Source organism: Aotus nancymaae, unplaced genomic scaffold (genome assembly GCF_030222135.1).
Source record: "Aotus nancymaae isolate 86718 unplaced genomic scaffold, 86718_ANA_hifiasm-v0.15.2.pri h1tg000029l, whole genome shotgun sequence".
In the NCBI taxonomy this organism is placed as follows: Eukaryota; Metazoa; Chordata; class Mammalia; order Primates; family Aotidae; genus Aotus; species Aotus nancymaae.
This window is the reverse complement of record NW_026988442.1, coordinates 85328151-85351973: the sequence shown is the minus strand read 5'-3', so window position 1 is coordinate 85351973 and position 23823 is coordinate 85328151. Positions and strand designations below refer to the sequence as shown.

Genomic DNA, 23823 nt, shown 5'->3' with positions numbered 1-23823 from the left:
AATCTCCTCCCAGATGTTTGCATGAGTCCTTCAGATCTGTTTACCTTCTCAGTGAAACCTAACCTGATACCCCATTTGTCTTAATTCCCCTTTCTCAGCTTAATTTTTCTTCACAGCTTCTATTAATATATAACATATTACCTACTTAATTTTTTTAAAGAACTTAAGTACTGTACAGTAAAATGCACAATTCTTAAATGTAAAATTCAAAATTTTACACACATACACACACACAAACCTATTTACACTCCAACAAAGCCATAACAAACCAACACATAGAATATTTTGAAAAACCCAGAAAGCTCCCTCATGGGCCTCGCAGTTAATAAACATTTCTCCAGAATTGACTGCTATTCTGACTTCTATCAATATAGATTGGTATTTCGCCAGTTACTGAACTTTAATGGAATCAAATAGTACATACTCTGATATACCCATAATTGTTCATTTATAGTTTTGTTTCTTGCCTCCCAGAATGCAAGCTTTGGGAGGGTTGAATTTTATCTACTTTACTCACTGTTATATCTACAATGTCTATAAATGAGACCATATTACTTCATGTACCCAGAATCAAAGCCTATGTACTCTACTCAACCCAAACCATCGATATATCCTCCTCTACAAAAGTAAATTCAAATATAAGAAGAAGCAACTCAGATGTGTAGCTATCAATGTAAGCACACAGAGAACATGAAACAGCAAGAAAATATGATATTTCCAAAGGAATACAATAATTCTCCAGCAATAGATCTTAAACAAAAAAAAATTTCAAAATCCCAGCATGAAATTAAAAATCCAAATTATTGACTTTAAAACTCAGTATGATAAAAGAGAATTCTGAAAAACAATATAAATAAGTTAGAAATATTCAGGATATGAAAGAGAAATTTATCAAAGAGGTATTTTTTTAAAAGAACCTAATAAAAATTCTGAAACTGGCTCATGCCTGTAATCCCAGCTCTTTGGGAGGCCAAGGCAGGTGAATTACCTGAGGTCAGGAGTTTGAGACTAGCCTGTCCAACGTGGGGAAACCCTGTCTCTACTAAAAATACAAAAATTAGCTGAGCGTGGTGGCATGTGCCTGTAATTCCAGCTACTCGGGAGGCTGAGGCAGGAGAATCGCTTGAACCTGGGAGGCGGAGTTTGCAGTGAGATGAGATCACACCACTCCACTCCAGCCTGGGTGACAGAGGGAGACTCCATCTCAAAAAAAAGTAGAAATAAAAAAACAAAACTGAAACTGGAGAATTCAATAAAAAAAATTCAAAATACATCTGAAAACTTCAACAGACTATATCGGTCCAAAGAATGAATCTTGGAACTTGAAGACAGGTCTTTTGGAATAATCCAGTCAGATAAAAATAAAGAAAAGAGATGGAAAAAAAAAAAATGAGCAAAGCCTTCCTGAAATTTGGGGCAAGATAAGTGGCCAAATTTACAAATTATTCATATCCCCAAGGGCAAAGAAACAGAGAAAGGATTAGAAAACCTACTTAACAAAATAATAGTTAAGAACTTCCCATGTCTAGTAAGAGATTTGGACATTCAGATAAAGGAAGCTCAATGATCTCCAGGCAGATATAATGTAAAGAGGTCTTCTCCATGGCACATTATATTCAGACTGTCTAAAGTCAAACTTCAAGAGCAAATCTTAAAAACAGCAGGAGAAAAGTGTCTACCAGACTATCAGTAAATTTCTCAGCAGAAATTTTATAGGCCAGAAGATAATGGAATGATATATTCAAACTGCTGAAAGAAAAAACACGCCACTCAAGAGTATTATATCCATCAAAATTATCACTTACGAATGAAGGGGAAGTTGGGCGCAGTGGCTCACGCCTGTAATCCCAGCACTTTGGGAGGCCAAGGTGAGCAGATCATGAGGTCAAGAGATCGAGACCATCCTGGCCAACATGGTGAAACCCCGTCTCTACTAAAAATACAAAAATTAGCTGGGCGTGGTGGTGCGCACCTATAGTCCCAGCTACTCAAGAGGCTGAGGCAGGAGAATTGCTTGAACCCAGGAGGCGGAGGTTGCAGTGAGCCGAGATTGCGCCACTGCACTACAGCCTTGCGCCTGGCAATGGAGTGAGACTCTGTCTCAAAAAAATAAAATAAAAAAATAAAATTAAATTAAAATTAATAAATAAATGAAGGGTAAATGAAGTCATTCACAGACAAATAAATCCTGTGGGAATTCTATACCACTAGATCAGTTCTGCAAGGTATGTTCAAGGTATGTTCAATTCCTAAACCTGGAAGTAAAATGATGACATTTACCATCATGAAAACACATGAAAGTATAAAACTTAATGGGTAAAGAAATACAAAGGAGGAAGAGAAAGGACTCAAACAGTATCACTACAGAAACCCATCAAAACAAACTATAAGAGAAAAAGAAAAGCAGAATATCTATAACAACCAGAAAACAATTAATATGAAAAGAATAAAACTTCACATATCAATAACTCTGAATGTAAATAGATTAAATTCTCCTCTTAAAAGATACAGAATGGTTGAATGGATTAAAATACATAATTCAACTATATGTTGCTTACAAGAAACTCAGTTTTTCATTAAAAACACAAATAGGGCCGGGTGCGGTGGCTCAAGCCTGTAATCCCAGCACTTTGGGAGGCCGAGGCGGGTGGATCATGAGGTCAAGAGATTGAGACCATCCTGGTCAACGTGGTGAAACCCCGTCTCTACTAAAAATACAAAAATTAGCTGGGCATGGTGGCACATGCCTGTGATCCCAGCTACTCAGGAGGCTGAGGCAGGAGAATTGCCTGAACCCAGGAGGCGGAGGTTGCGGTGAGCCGAGATCGTGCCATTGCACTCCAGCCTGGGTAACAAGAGCGAAACTCCGTTTCAAAAAAAAAAAAACACAAATAGACTGAAAATAAAGGGATGAAAAAAAATTCCACACAAACGAAACCAAAAGTTAGAAGTACCCAGACTTATATCAGATAAAACAGATTTTAATTATTTCAAGATTAAAAAAAAAGAAGAAGGTCATTATATAATGATAAAGAAATTTTCAGTAAGAGGATATAACTATTCTAAATATATATGCACCAAATACTGGAGTATCCAGATTCATAAAACAAATATTTCTAGATCTAAAAAGAGACATAGACTGCAATACAATAATAGTGGGGAACCAACACCCCACTCTCAGCATTAGACAGAATCATCTAGGAAGAAAATAAACAAAGAAACATTGGACATAAACTGAACACTAGATCAAATGGATCAAACAGACACAGAACATTCTACTGAACAATGCAGAATATGCATTCTTTTCATAAGCACATGGAACATCTTCCAAGATAGGCCATATGTTTGGCCACAAAACAAGTTTTAACAAATTAGTTAAAAAACATGCTCCTAAATGACCATTTGGTCAATTAAGAAGAAAATAAAAAAATTCCTTGAAACAAACGAAAATGGAAATACAACACACCAAAACCTATGGGATACCTCAAAGGCACTGATAAAAGTGAACTTTATAGCAATAAATACCTACATTAAAAAAAAAAAATCAAAAAGACTGCAAGTTAACAGTCTAACAATGCATCTCAAACACCTGGAATGGCAAGAACAAAACAAACCTAAAATCAGTAGAAGAGAATTAACAAAGATCAGAGCAGAAATAAATAGTGACCATAAAAAATATGAAAGATAAATGAAACAAAAAGTTGGTTCTTCAAAAAGATAAACAACATTAATAAACTGTTAGCTAGACTAACCAAGAAGACAGAATATCCAAATAAGTAATATCAGAAATGAAAAAGGAGACACTGCAACTGATACTACAGAAATAGAAAAGATCATCAGAAACTATTATGAACAACTACAGGCTGACAAACTGGGAAACCCAGAGGAAATAAATTTCTGGAAACATATAACCTACCAAGACTGAATCAATAAGAAACAGAAAACCTGAAAAGACCAATAATGTGTAGTAAGATTGAAATCAGTAAAGAAAGGCTTCCAAAACAGAAATGCCCAGGACCAGATGGATTCAAAGCTGAATTTTACCAAACATACAATGAATTAATAAACATTCTTGAAACTTGTAAAAAAAAAAAAAAAAATGAAGAGAAGGGAATTCTCCTAAGTCATTCCATAAGGTCAGTATTAGTATGATACTAAAACCAGATAAGGATGCAAAAACTGGAAAAAAGAAAACTACAGGCCAATATCGCTGAAGAACACAGACACCAACATCTTCAACCAAATACTAGCAAACCAAATCCAACAGCATATTAGAAAGATAATACAGCACAATCAGCTATAATACATTATATCAGGAATGCAAGGATGGTTCAATACATACAAACCAATAAACATGATAAATCACAGGAACAGAATGAACAAAAACCATATGACCATCTCAAAAGACATTATAAAAGTGTTTGAAAAACTTCAACATCTCAACAAATGAGGCACAGAAGGCACATACCTCAAAATAATAAAAGCCATATATGACAAACCCAAAGTCAACATCATAGTGAAAATAGAAAAGTTGAAACTGTTCCCCCTAAGAACTGCAAAGAGACAAGGATGCCCACTTTCACACTCTTATTCAACATAGTACTGGAAGTCCTAGCCAGAGCACCCATGCAAGAGAAAGAATGAAAAGGTATCTGAATTGGGAAAGAGGAAGTCAAATTGCCTCTTTTTGCTGATGATATGATCTTATATCTTAAAAAAACCTAAAGACTACACCAAAAATGCTTAGATTTCATAAATGAATTTAGTAAAAATCAACATACAAAAACCAGCAGCACTTTATACATCAATAATGATTTAGCTGAGAAAGAAGTCAAGAAGGAAATCCCATTTGTAACAGCTACAAAAAAAATACCTAGGAATAAATTTAACCAAGAGGGTGAAAAATCCCTACAAGGAAAACTACAAAACACTAGCGAAAAATTTAAGATGAAACAAACAAACAAACAAGCAAAAAAACAGAAAAAAATCCATGTCCTTGGATCTGAAGAGCTAATATTGTTAAAATAACTATATTGCCAAAGCACTGTACAGATCCAATGCAACCCCTGTCAAAATACCAACACTGTTCTTCACAGAATTAGAAAAAAAAATTCTAAAATTCATAGAGAATCAAAAAATAGTCCAAATAGCCAAAGCAATCCTGAGCAAAAAGAACAAAGTATCAAGTTACCTGATGTTAAATATATTACAAGGCTACCAGAACCAAAGCAGCACGATACAGATATAAAAACATACACACAGACCAATAGGACAGACTAGAGAACCCAGAAACAAAGCCAAATATTTACAGCCAACTGATCTTCAACAAAGTCAACAAGAACTTACAGTGAAGAAAGGGCATCCTCTTCAATAAATGGTTCTGGGAAAATTGAATAGCCACATACAGAAAAAAGAAACCGGACATCCATCTCTTACCACATATAAAAATCAACTCAAGATAATTAAAGACTTAAATGTAATACCCAAAACTGTAAAAATACTGGAAGAAAGGATAGGCTCTTGCTCTGTCACCCATGCTGGAGTGCAGCGGCATGATCATAGCTTACAAAAGCCTTAGATTCCTGGGCTCAGCTGATTCTCCTGCCTCAGCCTCCTGAGTATCTGGGACTATAGGCATGCACCACCATGACCAGTTAATTTTTAAAATTTGTAGAGATGAGGTCTCACTATGTTTCCCAGGCTGGTCTTGAACTCCTGGGCTCAAGCAATCCTCCTGTCTCGGCTTCCCAAGGTGCTGGGATTACAGGCATGAGACATTATGCCCAACCCCTTTTTATTTTAACCACAGTTCAATTCACATATTTAAAGTTCTAACAGTTTTAAACTTTACAATAATAATAATAATAAAAAACTAGTTGCACAAATACTGACTAGTACATTACATTTTGAAGAACCATGTTCAAAAGATATAGGCCCTAAATAAGGAAGGAAAGTAAAAAGGGGCATATTTTATAGAAAGTAGAAAGTTGAACTTAAAATAAAAATTGAAGGAAAAAAAGAAAGCAGAAAGTTTTTAAGAGACACATTTTAAATGGAATCAGACAAAAAGATTTTTAAGTAACATGCAGAATTACAAAATAAAATCAATTGAGGAAAGCAACTCATCTGGTCTTTTAAAGGAAAGACTGACATAAGCTTTGTGAAACATAACAACTAATGTTCTCTCCCAGAACATGGTCAGGTAAGGTCTTAAAGGATAAAACCATTACATGAAGTAGAACTTTGAATACTTAAACAACTATCTGTATACCTGTGAGTGTCTGCATATTGAAATGATTTAAAATATTATCTAAAAAAAAATATTGGCTTTGAATTCCCTTTCAGGCTGACATCCTTTTTAGGCTCAACTATTCATTCCCAAGAGAAGATAAACACTACCATCAACTCAACTGATGATTATAATTCCACTTTTCACTGAGTGTAAAGAGAATAGCTGTGCTCCAAGTACTTTTGATAAATTAACTCAAGAAAAACATGAGGAAACACACAAACACAGAATAAACACTCACAAATATGCTTATTCCAGGAGGTTACCAGTTTTTCAAAGGCTTTAATGTTTGACATAAGGGAAAAGAAGTTACACAGTTTAATACCAAAAAAGCCAGTGACTATAAATTCCATTTCAATACAGGGACTGGGGGGAGATAAAAATATGTTCATATGCTCCAGGTTGTGCTTTATAAATAAAAACTCGTAATAGTGCTAGTAAATGATACAAACAAACTAAATGCACTAATACAGGCCTCAGTGATGTGAGAACATCTTTAATGATCATTATTATAAAGGATACCAAAGCCACTTTTCCTAAGCTTAGTTATTATATTTTAAAATAAATATTCTAAAGGTACTATATCTTATGGTCTGTAAAAATTATCTTTATATATAAGACACTATCTTAAAGAAGAATAACATGAAGAATTCACTTTAACCATCCTTCTCATTCAGGTATTGAATCTTAAGTTATTGTGAAAATACTTAAATTCAGAGGAAATTTTCAGTGCAGCTATGTCAGCAGCAATCATAACTTATTCCATTTGTTATCTAATCTTAAAAAATGTTATACTGAGGAACAGAGCCTAACTCAACATCTAAGTAAATTTTCTTCACTTACCCTTGCATAGTGGAATTCAACTCCATAGAGTTCTAAGGTACGTGCTGTGTTTAGGTAACTAAATTCTGCTTCTGCAGGAGACAAGCCTCTATAAAGACATCATTAAGTTAAAAATTAGATCAATCTATCAATCAATAAATCAATCAAATATGACTAAAATAGAAATAGGCTATTTATCTGAAAAAACTGAGCATCACCCTGCAGGACTACTCCTCTAACTTACCTAGAGGGCACATTTTCAGTAACCCTAATTATTATTTTCCAGAATATTTTCTCATTTTCTAGAAATACAAGAATACACCAAGTTTTAAAAGCCCTTAGCTATTTATATGGATGGCTACAACAAAGCCCCTCACTTTTACATATAACTTAAAAGCAGTATTTCTCAAAATTTGGTTCATACACTGTATCTGCATTTAAATCACACAGGGTCCATCTCTAAAACTTGTAGATTCTAAGTCAATCACCAGGGCAGTGCTTCTTAGAGTGTGGTGCACAGACAGAAGTTGATTTCACAGTACGGAACCTGAGTGTTGGAGACTTGTATAGCAATCTGGCAGGGTAATTTTATATCTGTTAAATCTAACAGTGAAAAAAAAAGAGGACTTGTATTTTTTATGTGTTTGTTTTCTTTCTCCACTTTATTTTTCTAGTAATTAATTTTTATTATATTTTCAAAATATATTATGAATAATACAATAATGACAGCTGGGGGGAAGAATTCATCTTTCATTACAGATGGTTTAAGACAACTGTTCTGTAGAGTCTGGTTTAAAAAGGATGAGGTCGAATCCATTTATATTTAAAAAGAATCCCAAGTGATTCTTATAAACATAAGTTGAAAAACCACTGCTCTAAATGTAAGGCCTTTAAAAAGAGATTTACTCCTATTTCACATATAGTTTTAACAACCTTAGTTATCTGTTATTATCAGACTACAGCAGAGCAAAAGCAGCAAATTACAAAAACAAAGATACAAACTTTCTATTCACTAATGCTACTAGAAACAGGAGCCAACAGCCTGTTAATGCATGATCATACTCCTAAATGCTTGGGATCCTAAGTGTTTCTGATTTCAGATTTTTTCAAGTTTTGAAATATATGCACATACATAATGCAGTATCTTGGGATAGAAACTCCTCAAAAGAAGCAGTACACTTCCAATTTCTATAAAATTAAATTATACTCCCTCCAGTTAAACTGAATAATTCTATTTTTCTTCATTTAAAGATATGATGAATCATTTATTTATACCAAATAGAAACATGTAATCAATAGTTTTTTAAATATACAAGTCTTTTCCTTAAGAGTCTTTTTATTATTGGTAAATTTTAAAACTCTGGCTTATCTTTAAACTCTTGATTCTGATATGCTGTATGTATAACTTTCACTATTAACGGAATTTACTTAGACTAAAATAGCCCCCTTGCCACATTAGGCAGTCTATTAAAAACTCTTAGACATTAGTCAATTTTAGATCAGGAATCAGCAAACCTTTTATTGCAAACAGCTGGATAGTAAATATTGTAGGCCTTTAGGTCATATGGTCTCTGTGACAACTATCTAGCTGGCCATTGTGCGAAAGCAGCCATAGACAACATATAAATGAATGAGGATGTCTATGTTCCAGTAAGTGTTTATTCATGAACACTAAATTTTATAAAATGTCACATGCTATTCTCCTTTTGATTTTCTGCAACCATTTAAAATACACATAACAATCTTGGTCTGTGGGCCATATAAAAATAGACAATGGGCCATAGTTTGTTATCTTGTTTAGCAAATGAAAGTAAGTTTTCTTAATAATAACAACAGCTAACATTTCTTCAGTGCCTACAATGTGCTAGGTACGGTTTTGAGAACGCTTACGCATATAAACTCATTTAAAACCTACAATAACTCCAGCGATAAACAGGTACTTTTATTATCCCCAGTTTACATAAGGAAACAGAGAAGAAGAGAAATAAAGCAGTTTCGCCAAAGTTGTAAGATAGTAAGTAATCTGACAGAATTTCAAACCAGGCAGTCTGGCTCTCCAGTTCAGACTCTTAGCCAATACGCAGCACTGCCTTAGTTATTCTCTGAATATTCTGAATCGTATACTGAAGTACAACTGAATTCTTAGCCAATAAACAATATTACTTTCTATTCGAAGTACCAAATCTCTTTTGAAAAACTAAAATTATACTCACAAAAAAATCAAAGTTGAATGAATATTTTTAATGAATGAATACTGATAAGTTTAAGTATCCCTTATCAGAAATGCTAGGGATCATAAGTGCTTCTAATTTCAGATTCTTTCAAGTTTTTAAGTATCTGCATATACATAATGCGGTATCTTGGGACAGAAACCAAGTCTAAACATGAAATTCTTTTATGTTTCATATACGCTTTATACACATTAGCCTGAAGGTTAATATTATAGAATGTTTAAAATAATTCTGTGTATGAAAGTTTTGACTGCATTTTGACTGAAACCCATTACATGAGATCAGGTGCAGAATTTTCCACTTGTGGCGTAATGTCAGTGCTCAAAAAGTTTTGAATTTTAGAGCACTCTGAATTTCAATCTTTTGGGTTAAGGATGTTCAACCTGTACTGTTTTTTTAAAAAATAATTTTTAAAAATTAATTTAGTATTACATAGAGTTCTTTTTCTCCTCATGGCTCACTACTAAACAGAATCAAGTCCTTTATAGCTAAAAACAGACAGAATTACCAAACAGATTGATCTTTATACTATAAATATTATATTCTAAATCTTTATACTATAAATATTATATTCTATTTATATTCTAAAATTAGACTATTACACAATAGCAAATAAATGTTTACAGACAGCTTAATGGCTCTTAATACAAATGAAAATGAGTCATATATTCTATGAAATCTTGTTTTAGCATAGATCACCTATATTTCTCTACAATATTATTTTAGATGACAGTAATTGTTTTGTATTAAATAAACACTACCATCAAATTAGAAGTAATTTCAAACATTTCTCTAGAAAGAATGCCATTAAGAAGTTTACCAAATAAAAAGCTAAAAAACTCTTACATGTGTTGCTGATGTAACTTTGCAATTTCTTTTTCAAAATCTTGAGGTTGATTAGGAATGAAAGAATAATCTGAGAGGTAGCCTGGCAGGTTCTCTGACTGATTGTAGTCTCCAAGTTCAGCTAATAATGAAAGGAAAATATTCACATTTTAATAAACAAATTTTTTAATTATTATAGTCAAATCAGCAATGTCATTAATTCTATTTCTGGATGTAAAATACTTATATTTCTAACAAACACTTAAGCAAGCTACAGTAATCCATTTAACATTCTTGTCTCACACAATTCTATAGGAAATTCTTTTCAAAAATCATAGTAATTGTTAACTAACTAGACATTTCATTACATTTCCACTGCAGTCACTATTTTCTATATGGTAACATGTCTAAAGAACTACCACATTAAAGCCAATGTACTAGCAACACAAACCACAAAGTTATATGCTATTTGACCTAAAGATAGGCTGATACTTACACTGAACAGCGAATGAAGCTAAAAGGGCAGCAGTATTAGAAGGACAGGGCAATCTAATAAAATGAAACAAAAATGTATAACCAAAGGTTAAACATAGTAATTTCAAAAGTGCTATAATTTGTTAAATAATCACACTTGAAGTTTCATGTTACTTGATTTTAACTATTAAGAAATAAACTTATCTCATGAAAGGAATTCACACTACATGTAACCTTTCTAAATAATTTGTTTGCAATGACCATGAATTACTTAAAACAGATTTTAAAGTATTTTTAAAGTCCATTAGAAAAAGTTTTTAAGAAATTTTAAAAGCCCACCTTCCAGTAAGAATGTCTTGTTTAATTTGCAAAAAATACTGGTACCTTAAAAAAAAAAAAAAAAAAGCATTTACTAGAATTATAACAATTTCAGTTCTAAGAAACTATATACTTACATTAACAAAAAAAACCTTTAAATATTTGCTTTCATAATTTACATATTAAAACGTGAAGTATAAAAATAAGATTTCATAAACTCATGGTTCCAAATCTTTAAAATTCTTTGATGTATGAAATTTGTACTTTGAATGTTTTGTTTCCACTAGCCTCCATTATGGAACCCCTCAAGATTTTAAACAGTTACATGACTGAGGGAGAAATATTCTGAGGGTTGGTATATGCAGAAAGTAGAAGTGGGAAGCACAGAGAACTTGAGCATCACAAACATGGAAGAGGTGATAGTAGCAATGCACTAGAGACCAGTGATGATTTTCTCTGGTCTGAAACAGAAAGCCAGCTCCAAGGACAATCCAGTGTGTTGATCATTTTATCATGCCCGTTGTAGAAAAGCACCTATCCACTTTCATTTAGTTCAAGAAGGCTCTCTATGATCAGAGGTTAAAAAAGAAGGGCTCTTTTCTCTACTGTTGCTCTACTATTGTTAGAATTGTTAAGCATTCAATTTCCTGTGAAACCAACAAAAACGTAAGTTTCCTATAACAAGCCTGCTGTCGTTGCTTACAAGATAGCATTGTCCTTTGGTCTCTCTCCTAGTGGGTAACCCATTCACTAAAAGATTTATCAATACTTGGGCAAAGTTATCTGTGCTGTATAGGGTGGGCAGAAGATCAAACTTTGTGGTTTTAAATGTTTAACCAGGGAATTTTAAGATTTTTATTTCACCAAACTAAAAAAAGTACATATTCCTAGAGTCAAAAGTCATTAGAAATTCTAGGCTGGCTGATTAAAGTCACTGAAGAGCTCCATGACAATATTCAAATTACCAAAGAGGTTTTCAGAGAATCAGATATTCATTACAAAAAAAAAAAAACCACCAACAACAATAAAAAAAAAAAAATCATGGCTTCATATATAACTTCTTGTGAGGCTTAGTGCATAATATTATAAATATAATCTATTTACTAAATCCAAGACAGTATTATTTCTATCAGGCCTGTTTTGGTTTAATAATTCAAAGTTAAGTTTCCTGGTGAGAAACAATCTTATAGTTAGGATTTAAAGGTTATGTGAATCCTTGCCATAATATTGTAAATTCTACATAAAAAATGCTTATACTTGCCAAATTTTACATACATACTAATTTAACCAAGAGGTAAGAACTGTTAAAAGTAGAAACCAGAATTCAAGTCCTAGGCAAAACTAGCCTGTGATCTTGGGCAAACTGCTTAAAATGTGGCTGAGCCTTAGTTTCTACATTTGTAAAAAGAAAGTATTATCACTTGCCTAATATATGTATCTCAGGAATTGTAAAAATTAACTTCTAATGAGGCCAGCACCTGCTAAAACTAAATGGTGTTTAACCTGGTGGAAGCTGTTTGACTCCATTCTCCCCCGCACCACCATTTCAAAATTAAAGGAATATTTTTCACTAATTTTACAAAACAAATTCACTAATTAAAGAGATATTTTAAAAATTAATTTAGTATTTGAGTTTCTTTTCTCCTTTTGGCTAACTACCAAACAGAATCAACTTTCATATAGCTATAAACTGAGAAAGAATTACTAAGCAGATTGATCTGCATATTGGGAATATGCTATTTACATTCTTGAAATTTCAAGGTAATAATTTAAAAAATTAATTTAGTATTAGAGTTTCTTTTCTCCTCTTGGCTCACTACCAAACAGAATCAACTTTCATATAGCTATAAACTGAGAAAGAATTTCTAAGCAGACTGATCTGAATATTGGGAATATACTATTTACATTCTTGAAATCTCAAGGTAAGGAGGTGTAGCAGATTTCCTATTTCCTGGGGTCCAAACAGTTTTGAAAATTCAGCAACTGTGGCAGAAGGTGCTCTGTTACTAATCATAACCATCACATTAAGGCTACTCAAGCATTAAAGCTTTGGCTAATATGTAGCTTTGGATACATATTAGAATCATTTGGGGGAACTTATGCATGCCTATGCTCAGGTCTCATCTAAGACCTGTTCATCAGAGTATCTAGGGATATGGCCAAGATATCATTATGGTTTAAAGCTCTCCCAAATGATTCTAATTTCTAATCAGAGTAGAAAAATCACTGATACATATACTATGGTAGTAAAATTTTAAAAACGACATTTACCACATTTTACCAAATAATACTAATTTTAAGATTCCATACATTCCATTATAAAAGGTTCTGAGCACAAGTTAATTCCTTGACTGCTATCAAACTTGATTCTACTTTCTTCTGCTTCAGGAAGTTATTTCAACTTACTAGTGAGACACATTTATTTCTTTATTGTGTTTTCAATGCAGGCTATAGAAGAATAACATTGTGAAGTAAATTATGAAGATGGTTTTAACTAACAACATTTTAAGGGTTACAATATTAAACTAAGGTGTATACCTACAACACAACTTTGTTTTTCAAGATAAATTAGCTTGGATTCTACTAGTTGCAAGCATTAGGATTATATAATCCAGACAACACATCACCGAGTTCTCCCATTTAAAAAAAAAAAAAAAAACAAAAAAAAACCACTTGCACACCCACCCCAAAACAAACAGAAAATAACTCTCTAGAATTTCAATCTAATTTTTCTCACTTGGTCTACTAATGAAAACTCTGCAAACATCTAAGAACTGGCAGCTGCAGCTAATTAAATATCTTTAATTTATCCTTTTGTTTCTCCACTCCAAGACGGTATCCTAAATACATTAAAACCATACATTAAAATTTAACATTCTATCTACAGATTATTTTAGGTATGGATTTTTTGACACCTATCTTTTTCTTTTTTTGAGACAGAGTCTTGCACTGCCTTCCCAGGCTGGAGTGCAGTGGCATGATCTCGGCTCACTGCAGCCTCTGCTTCCTGAGTTTAAGTGATTATCCTGCCTCAGCCTCCAAAGTGGTCGAGATTACAAGCGCCCGCCACCATGCTCAGCTACTTTTTTGTATTTTTAGTAGAGACGGGGTTTCACCATGTTGGCCAGGCTGGTCTCGAACTCTTGATTTCATGATTCGCCTGCCTGAGCCTACCAAAGTGTTGGGGTTACAGGCGTGAGCCACTGCGCCCGGTGGACATCTATCTTTTAGAGTAATTCTGAATGTAGTCACTGGCCTATATTCTTATATCTGAGAATTTTAGAGAGTGTAACATGCTAATTTTTAACTGTCTTTTGTAAAAAAACTAATGACTAATTCCTAATTCTGTCTTTCAAGCAATATACAACGTTGTTATGCCGGTTATTTTAATACTGACAGTTAACACACCATTCTCCATTTCTACCTTCAGTATTTTACCTTACATTCAAGAACATTATCAAAATGTTCATCTAGATCATTCATGTACATACTGTCAAATCGAAACGATGACAAAATTATATAGTAACATAAGCTGAGACTTAAAATGGAGAGTCAAGTGGGCATGTAAAGGCCTCAACATGCTAGTGTACTCCCTGCAACATCCTTTATAGAATCCATTATATTTTTGAAACCAAAGATTAAAAACACATAGGAGACAAAAGGTACCTACTGACCTGCATATAATGGTTATATATTTTATAAATTCTATGTTCTCCTTAATAAAAAAGGATATTAGAATATGCTTTCACATGGGAAAAAAAACCCAAAAATTTCTCACTACACAGCATCCTTTGGATACAGTTTCAGCAACATATGATGACCTCAATTAATTTAAGCAGCACTTAAACAGTGTTCACAAGTAGAAATTTTTAGTATTTATATGGCTCAGGAGGCTGCTTGGGGCTGGACTGGGAAGCTCTGAGGTTCTAAATCCCCTTGGGCTCTCCCAGCCACCCAAAATAGGAGGAGAACATTATCTTGGAATAGCCATAACTTATTCTGTGTACTGACTGGAGAGCTCAGAATTACACCATAGTAATTTCTTTTTGCCTAATTAATTTCAAAATTTCATATTAGTGTTCCAACAATATTTTCAAGAAAAATATGCTCCACAAACCCACCTTGTATATTCTTCTTGTAACTTGTTGGGGTCACTTACAAAAAATTTGACTCTAAAGTTCAAACTGTAAGGAGATCCTCCTAGAATTAATAAAAGTAGTTTCTAATTAATCAGACTATATTAATCCTTTATCTTTATAAAGTATACTTGCAAAACATTAAGTAAATATGCATGCTCACTCTTTAGCTGCTTCCTTATTGGTTTGTTTGGATCCAGCCACCTCTGAAAAATAAATAAATAAAACTGATTTTTTTTGTCCTTGAGGAACTACTATATTGATTCTTGCAAATCTGTTCCATTTGGAGATAAATGCTAAAAGCTGCATTTCAGAAAAGGCCTAGGTAGGAAAAAAATCATTACATTACAGACAGTATTTTTCATATCAAATGTAATAAAATTATGCTAGAAATTACTGAACGTATTTGTTTTAACATTAAGATTTTGATTAGACTTTTCTATCACATTATACAATGTGCAATAACCTCTATTTCAAAAGTAATAATGCTTAGTAATTGCAGCAACCTGAAGTGATTCACATTAATTTAACTTTATTTCTTAATAGGCTGGCAAGTTTTTGAAATTCTCTTCACCCTTGTCTCTCTCTCTCACACACACACACTCTCTCACTCTCTCTCTCTCTCTCTTTCTCTCCCTCCCTCCCCCCCGCCCCACCCCCGTCTCTCCTGGGCTTTACACTAATTCAGGCAAAATTTTACTACAGAACATGGAAATCCACTCAGGAGAAATTTTATAACATTTACCCTACTCATTTAAAAATAAAATACCTGCTCCCCTTGAAAAAACTCACCAATTTTTTGAAGATATAATGTTCAGTTTTGAGAATGATTTTTATGTGTGAGAAATTTTAAGCAGTTTCAATACTTCTGAAGGCCAGTTTAGCTCTGGACAATTACAGCTGAATTCAGAAAAATTTCAACTGCTAACATGTTTCAGTTAAAAAAAAATCAAAGAAACCAAAATGAGGTACTGGATGTGGCAGTATTTTCCAAGTTAAGTTTATGTATCATTATTTATAAACCTAATTTCTACCACCCATAATTACATCCAGGCAGAACACATAGATTTTAATAATAAATAAATGGCTGTGAGTAACTAAATTTGATTATGTAATTCATTTGCTGAACATTTCTTGATAATTTCTCAGTACTAGATCCCAAGTCCTTATACTATGAATAGTATGGCCTCTTGTTACCTCTTCCACCTCAACTCACTAAATTCCAGTCATAATGGCCTCCTTTCTGTTCTGGAAACATGCTGTTATAAGGACCTCAATTTCAAGCTTCCCTTTCACAGAATGCACTCTAGATTTCCTACAGTACTCTTCATTATCTGTAAATCTCACTTTAAAGCCTGCCCCCTCAGAAAGGCCTTCACTCACCACCCTACCAAAAGTATGTCATACTGCTCCCATTTAACTTAGTTATTTTTCTATAAACAAGTGAGGATCATTGCATTCCTTCATTACATTACCTCAATTAAGTTTGCTTCACCTTTTCTTTTATCTGACTCCTGCATTAGATTATAAAACCAGGGATAAAAGCTGTTTCAGTTAATATTGTACAGTCAGCATCTAGCACAGGGCTTGACACATAATATGAATTAAAAATACTGTCAGAAGCAGTGGCACACACTGTAATCCCCATTTCAAAATAAGTAAGAAAGTAAAGTAAATAAATAAATAATTTACTGAAGGACTAAACCTGCTGAATGACTCAACAGTTGGGGATAGGGTTTTCAGCTTTGTTTAACACCCTTCTTTCCTCAATCTATCTACCCATTTATCCATCTTTCCATCCATCTATTTATTAATCTAGTAATTTTTATTCTTCATATCTTCTAGGAAAATTCATAAATTATATCCACTTTAATGGTTATCTATAATCAAAATTTCATATCAATTATTCTATCAAAAGCCTGCCTTCCTTATTCAGTTCTCCTTCAAAATGTTCTGGTAAAAGAAACACAAACACATTTACATACACAGATGTGTTAAGCTGACAAAGTTTGGAAGTACAAAGATAAGCACTGAGAAATTTAATAGCTCTCATCAATGATTATCAATGAGATAGGGCTTAGGTTCTTGGTTTAAACCAGGAAGATGGAACAGTACTATAACAAGCACTACTGAATGGTTAAAATAGCATTCATTGTAAAAAATCCATCAAGTTGCAAAACAAACTAGGAAAAAACATAATATATAAAGAAGTTCTACACATCAATAAGAAACAAACCAACACTAATGGAAAAACAGGCAATGAATAAGAATAGAAGTTCACAATCAAGGAAATACAAATGGCATTTAAGTATATGACAAGATAGTCAATCTTGATCATATTTATAGAAATACAACAGTAATCTTCATTGGGTTATTATTTTTCAACAGCAATATTAGGCAAAGATTAAAACGTTTGATGACATACACATGAGAAGAACAGGCACTCTCATACATAGCTTCTGAAAGTATAAATTGTACCATCTCAATGGAGGATAACTTTGCAAAATTTATCAAATTATAAAATGCATATGCCAGGACTCAACATTATTTTTACATAGCATTTTTAGCGAGATATATTTCACGCACCACAAAATTTACCACTTTAACATGTATGTGTCATTATACTTTAGTATATTCCCTGTGGTGTACAACCATTACTACTATCTAATTCCAAAATATTTCCATCACCCTCAAAGGAAATCTTGTGCCTATTAGCAGTCAGTCCCAATGTGCCCTTCCCTGCTGCCCCTAACAATCATTAGTCTACATTCTGTCTCTACAAATGTACCTGTTTTGAACATTTTAAAAGAATGGAATCACACAACAGGTTGTCTTTTTTGTTTGTCTGCTTTCACATAGTATAATGTTTTCAAAGTTCATCTACATTGTAGCATGTAACAGTAATTCATTCCTTTTTATACCTGATATGGGTTGTGTCTACTTTTTGACTATTATGAATAATGTTGCTATGAACATTTGTGTACACATTTTTGGTGAACACGTTTTCAGTTCTCTTGGGTATATGCTTAGGAATAGTATTGTTGGGTCACAGGATAACTTTATATTTAACTTTTTGAGAAACTGCCAAACTTGTTTCCACAGTGGCTGTACCTTTTTAAGTCTCCAACATCAACGTATAAAGATTTCCATTTCTTCACATCCTCATCAGCACTACCTCTAAAAAATTATAGCCACCCCGGTGAGTGTGCCATGGTATGCTATTCCTTTTTATTGCTGAGTATTTCACTATTATAGATATACCACATTTGGTTTCTCTAGTCATCACTTGATGGATATTTGGACTGTTCCCATGTTTTACCTATTATGAATAATGTTGCTATGAACATCTGCATATAAATTTTTGTGTGGACATATATTTTCAAGTCTCTTCAATATATATCTAAGAGTGGAATTGCTTACAGTAACTGTTTTAATACATCTTGAAAACACATATTATAAACCCTTAATTTTGTTCTTAAATAAATGGACATTGGGGTTATATCACTAGCTATATTTAGTTACAGGCAATATATTCTGTGCCAAGAACTGCTGTAGTAACTAGATTACTGTGCTACATCTGAGAAAAGCTCAACTGTCTGCCATGCAATATATATAAATTTTAAATGTGATATTTTATCAGAAATTATAACTATCTAGTTAATACTGATAGCTAAGAAGAGATGGTACTTCATCATCAACTCCATTCATAAAGGAGTGTCTATTTAGGGATAGAGCTCTGTTTCTAATCTTTTCAAACCTTTCAAGGTGATTAGACATTGCTAATCACTTACCTCATAGCTAATGGGTTTCTAATCTTTTCAAAGCCAATTTCTCATTCTTTACGCTGAGAAGAATCTCTTGTTTACTCCATATACTGTTTGTTAATTTTTGTATCTGCCAAAATGTAGTAATAAAATTTCTACATTTGAGCATATGCTCAATTTCTGCAAAAGTTCCATGAATATCTGGAAAAAAGGTATGTAATCCATTAAACTTGATTTGTGTTATTAAAATATCCTGTATATTCTCATTATTTTTATTTGTTGTGTGTATTAATGTTGAAAGATTTAAGCCTTCCATGGTGTCTATGCTATTTATCCTAACTAGTGAGTCTTTTATTGTGACAATTTTACTTTTAATTTCTAAAATATTTCATTGTTTTCTTTGCATGAATGCAATATCCACTCTAATTGTGCCAATGTAAAATAGTCTTGTTCTCTTTGTTTATACTAATATTTATCAAGCATTTACTACGTTCCAAGCACAGTTCTAAGCTATTTACATGCAAAAATTCATTTCATCTTCTTATCCCCAAGACTGGTGCTATTATTTCCATCTTTACAGATTGCTTTCCTACTTTCTCTAGTGTAGAATTTTTGTTTTGCTGACTTGGGTGCATCTCTTTCACAGTGCTGATTTTTTTTCAAATGTTTGTGTTTATCTTGTTTAATATGTATTTTTATTCAAAATTCTCTATAAGATTCTTTGTGAATACTTTATATGTCTGCCACTTGTGGAGAAGAGACATAGTTGGTGGGGATAGGCAGAACGTGCTGCCAGTAGTGTGACAGCTAGTCTCCTGAGCAAAGGAGCTTTCCTCATTCTACTGGATGCCACCAGCCAAAACAGGGGCATTGGTGTACCTCTCCAAATCCAAATCCAAGTACTCACACAGTGACAGACATTGCCAATTGCTTGTCACATGGCTCCTAAGTAGAGACTATGCTAACTCAACTGGCTGTTTCTATAACAGTACATCTCCTACCAAACAATAGCCTGTCCATCTCAACAGGTTCCCTCCCTATTCATCACTGAATACGGCACACACCTGGAACCACTCTATCATTTAGTAGCTTTGAGATCTTGGGCAAATTATTTCATTTCTCAGTATCTCAATTTTCTCATCTATAAAATGAGGATGACAGTCTCCAACTCATAGTATTACTGGGTCTAAATGTGATAATAAAATAAAAATATTTAGTGAATATTAAGTATTTAATATATGTTAGTAATGTGCATCACCACACCTGGCTAATTTTTAAAATTTTTTTGTAGAGACAGGGTTTTGCTATGTTGCCTAGGCTGGTCTTGAACTCTCGAGTTCAAGCAATCCTCCCGCCTTGGCCTCCAAGAATGCTGGGATTACAGGCGTGAGCCCCAGTGCTTAGCCCAATACTTAAATAATTTTGAAGAATATAAATACAGGATTTCAAGATAGTTTTAGAAGCTTATCTTCAAAGTAATCATTAATTATGAATATACAACATAAAAAAATCAAACACGAACTCAGAAGCAGAATAGCTTCTTGAAAATGGATGGTACTGATAGTCTTTCCTCTGCCTACCGGTGGCTAGATGGAGCTGTTGCTGCATGGGGCTTATGAGCTACACACTAAAGAAACATTTGCCAACCTTTTGAAGCCTGATTTAAATAAAAAACCAAAAACACCCTTTCTGGTGATCTACGTCTTTTGATTGGAAAATGTAATCTACTTGTATGTAAGTGACTGACGGGGCACATATCTTTGGATTTTGTTATCTGTTTTCTGTGTCATAGCTTTTATGCCCTTCGTTTTCCCCATAACTATCCTCCTTCATGTTCAGCTGATTTTTTTGTAGTAGCACATTTTATTTCTCATTTCCTTGTGTGTATATTCTATAAATATTTTTTGTTGTTGTTACCATGGGTATTTTTTATGCCATCCTAAAGTTATGACAATCCATATTAAACTGACACCAACTTAAACTTCAATTGCATACAAAAACTCTACCTCTTTACATTCATGCTCCTCCCACTCTAGGTTATAAATGCCAAAAATTACATCATTACATGTTGTATACCCTTTAACACAGATTTTATTATTATTATTTCTCCATTTGTCTTTATATCCTGTAGGAAACATGATATTGTTTTATAATTGCCCATGTATTTGCTTCTGTGGGCAAACTTTGTATTTTTATATGGCATTGACTGTCTAAGATCTTTTCATTTCAACATGAAGAATTACCCTTAGCATCTGTTTAAGGGCAGGTCTAGTGGTTAAATCCCTCAGGTTTTATTTGTCTAGCAATGTCATAACTTCTCATTTTTGAAGAACATTTTTGCGAAACATAAAATTCTTGATTGATAGTGTTCTTTCAGTACTTTAAATATATCATCTCATTGTCTTTTGGTCTGCAAGGTTTCTACTAAGAAATCCACTGATTTTTTTATTGAGGAGCACTCATATGTGACAAGTCACTTTTCTCTCTCTCTTGCAGCTTTCAAAACTCTGCCTTTCGACCATTTTTATTGTACTTGGAGTTCAGTGAGCTTCTTCTATTTGTACATCTGTGTCTTCCTGTAAATTAGGGGAAAGATACATGGCAAGACCCTGTCTCTACAAAAAAAAAAAAAAAAAAAAAAAGAAAAGAAAAGAAAAGAAAGAAAGAAAGAATTTGCCAGGTGTGATGGTGTATGCCTATACTCCCAGCTACTTAGGAGGCTAAGGTGGGAGGCTAGGAGGTTGAGGTTCAGCCTGGGAGGTTGAAGCTACTGTGAGCCATGATCACACCACTGCACACTGAACACCAGCCTGGGTGACAGAGCAAGACCTTGTCTCAATCAATCAATCAATCAACCAATCAATCAATCAATCAAGTAATTTAACTCCAAATTGTTCAGTGTTTCTACTGTAAAAAGCTTTAGTCTTAAAGAAAATATAATTTGGACAAATTATAGTCATATATTTATCTCCTTCATCTATCTTAGTATCACTTTGGAGATTACATTCTAGCTTACATTCTTTTCCACAGTATCAAGTTTTAGATGTATTTTTTTTCCCTTAACTCATTCATTATTTGAAGCCTATTTCTGTAAGGCACTGTGCCAGGTACTGGGGGTGATATAAAATCAAAATATGGTCCCTATCCTCAAAAACTGGTAAGTCATGAAACATATCAGCTCAAGAAAGTATTATCACTGCTATAGATAAAAAAGAAAGAGGCAAATTGCACATAGGGAGTAGTGGTAGTCAGGAAAGGCTTGAGAAAGTGACTTTCACCTTTAGTCTTAAAAATGTGAAGGTAAAGGGGTAAATGATGTCAGGGAGGGAGTGAGGAATGTGAGTTAAAGTAAAGGTAAGATATTACAGGAAGAGAGTGTATTTATGTGCAAGATCGCACAGATAAAGTATTGCATACTTCATCTGTAATATATTCCATTTTCTATCAATTTTTAGAAATCTTTAGCTGTAATACCTACCATTACTCATATTAATGGCAGCTGTATACATTGTGATATTAACCTTTTGTTTCTTTTATACATCAGTCCTATTTCTTACTAGAAATCAAGTTAGAAACTTGGGAGAAAGAGTATCTCCCAAGTAATTCTGGAGAGTCACTAGATCCAAAAAAAAACATACAGCTTAGTAAAACAGTAGAAAGAAAAGGTGTGGAAAACTTAGATTTGATCCCAACTTTATCATTCACTATGCTAAATAAAATAAAATTAAAACAAAAACAATAGCTAAATAAAATTAAAACAAAATTTAATTTGATAAAATTAAAACAAAAACAATGCTGAAGAACTAGTGGGGTTGGATAAATCCTCGTTTGAATACTCTCCTACTACAGTTCCCCTTTCACCTCTCAAGTCTTTCATAATTTTATTATAAAAATCAGGTGACCAAATGGGTGACTGTGAATGATGGTCAATAAGTATCAGACTCACATAGGGACTTTCTTCAGATATTTAGTTGAATAGATCAAGTAACACGAATCTCTGGCATGGGGTGTCAGCATTTTTTAAATGTTTCCCAAGGAATTTGGAAGCATAGCCAAGTTTAGATGAATAATCATTTATCCTTTTGTTTTCTATAATAAAATTATTGTAAAATAACAATATCAATATAAAACATTCAAGTTTTTTTCTCTCTTTCACACACACACACACACACACACACACAGCAAAAAACCATAAAAGTCCTTTATCATGGCTCTTCCAATTCTACTCTCCCATCCAAAGAGGCAGCCTTGTTCACATATCAGTAAGTATACCTTCTAATGCTGTAATACACATGCATATAAGTATTTAAAAATACACAAACACACACATACACACACACACACACACAGACACATACAGATGCTGAACTTAGTGTAGACACTCAATCAGTATAATACACAATAGTCCAGAACTCCTGGGCTCAAGTGGTTCTCCTGCCTCAGCCTCCCCAGCAGCTGGGGCTATAAGCATACACCTCCATACTCAGCAGATGTCATATACTTTATTCAACTATTTTCTTACGAATGTTTCAGGTTTTTCCATTACTATTTCCTCTACAAATAATGTTGCAAGAGAAATTCTCGCATACAAGAAATTTTTAATTTTGATATATGCTGCCATCTGCCTTCCAAAAACACTTTTTCACTTTACACTCTCACCAAGTATCTTGAGAACGCACATTTCCCTTAGCCTTTGCCAGAAACAGGTAGTGTGAATCTGTATTTTTGCTAATCTAGTATGCAAAGAGTGTTATCATGGTAATTTTATTTGGCATCTCTCTTATTTACTAGTGAAGCTGAATATCTTGTCACATTTGTCACTAATACTTACTCTTCTTGTGTTCACGCTATCCTCCCATTTTTCTATTGGGTTATCTTTCATTTATTATTTCTAGAAGCTCTTCTAGATTTTATGTTACAATGTATTTACGTATGTTACAAGTATTTCCGTACAGTTGGTATTT

General features: G+C 33.4%; 1 protein-coding gene across 3 annotated transcripts in view; it reads right to left on the bottom strand.

Annotated features, from left to right (window-relative positions):
* Positions 1 to 23823, bottom strand: part of PTPN4 (protein tyrosine phosphatase non-receptor type 4) — a 220490-nt gene that overhangs the window by 92719 nt on the left and 103948 nt on the right. For 2 of the 3 annotated variants that reach the window (XM_064382839.1, XM_012468378.2), the window contains 6 exons: positions 15259 to 15301; positions 15081 to 15159; positions 10981 to 11025; positions 10664 to 10716; positions 10189 to 10309; positions 7133 to 7220 (listed from right to left, as the gene is read on the bottom strand). In XM_064382839.1, coding sequence (XP_064238909.1) covers positions 7133 to 7220; positions 10189 to 10309; positions 10664 to 10716; positions 10981 to 11025; positions 15081 to 15159; positions 15259 to 15301 — 429 coding nt within the window. The remainder of the gene's footprint in view (positions 1 to 7132; positions 7221 to 10188; positions 10310 to 10663; positions 10717 to 10980; positions 11026 to 15080; positions 15160 to 15258; positions 15302 to 23823) is intronic. The other variant, XM_012468381.2, reaches the window with a different exon arrangement.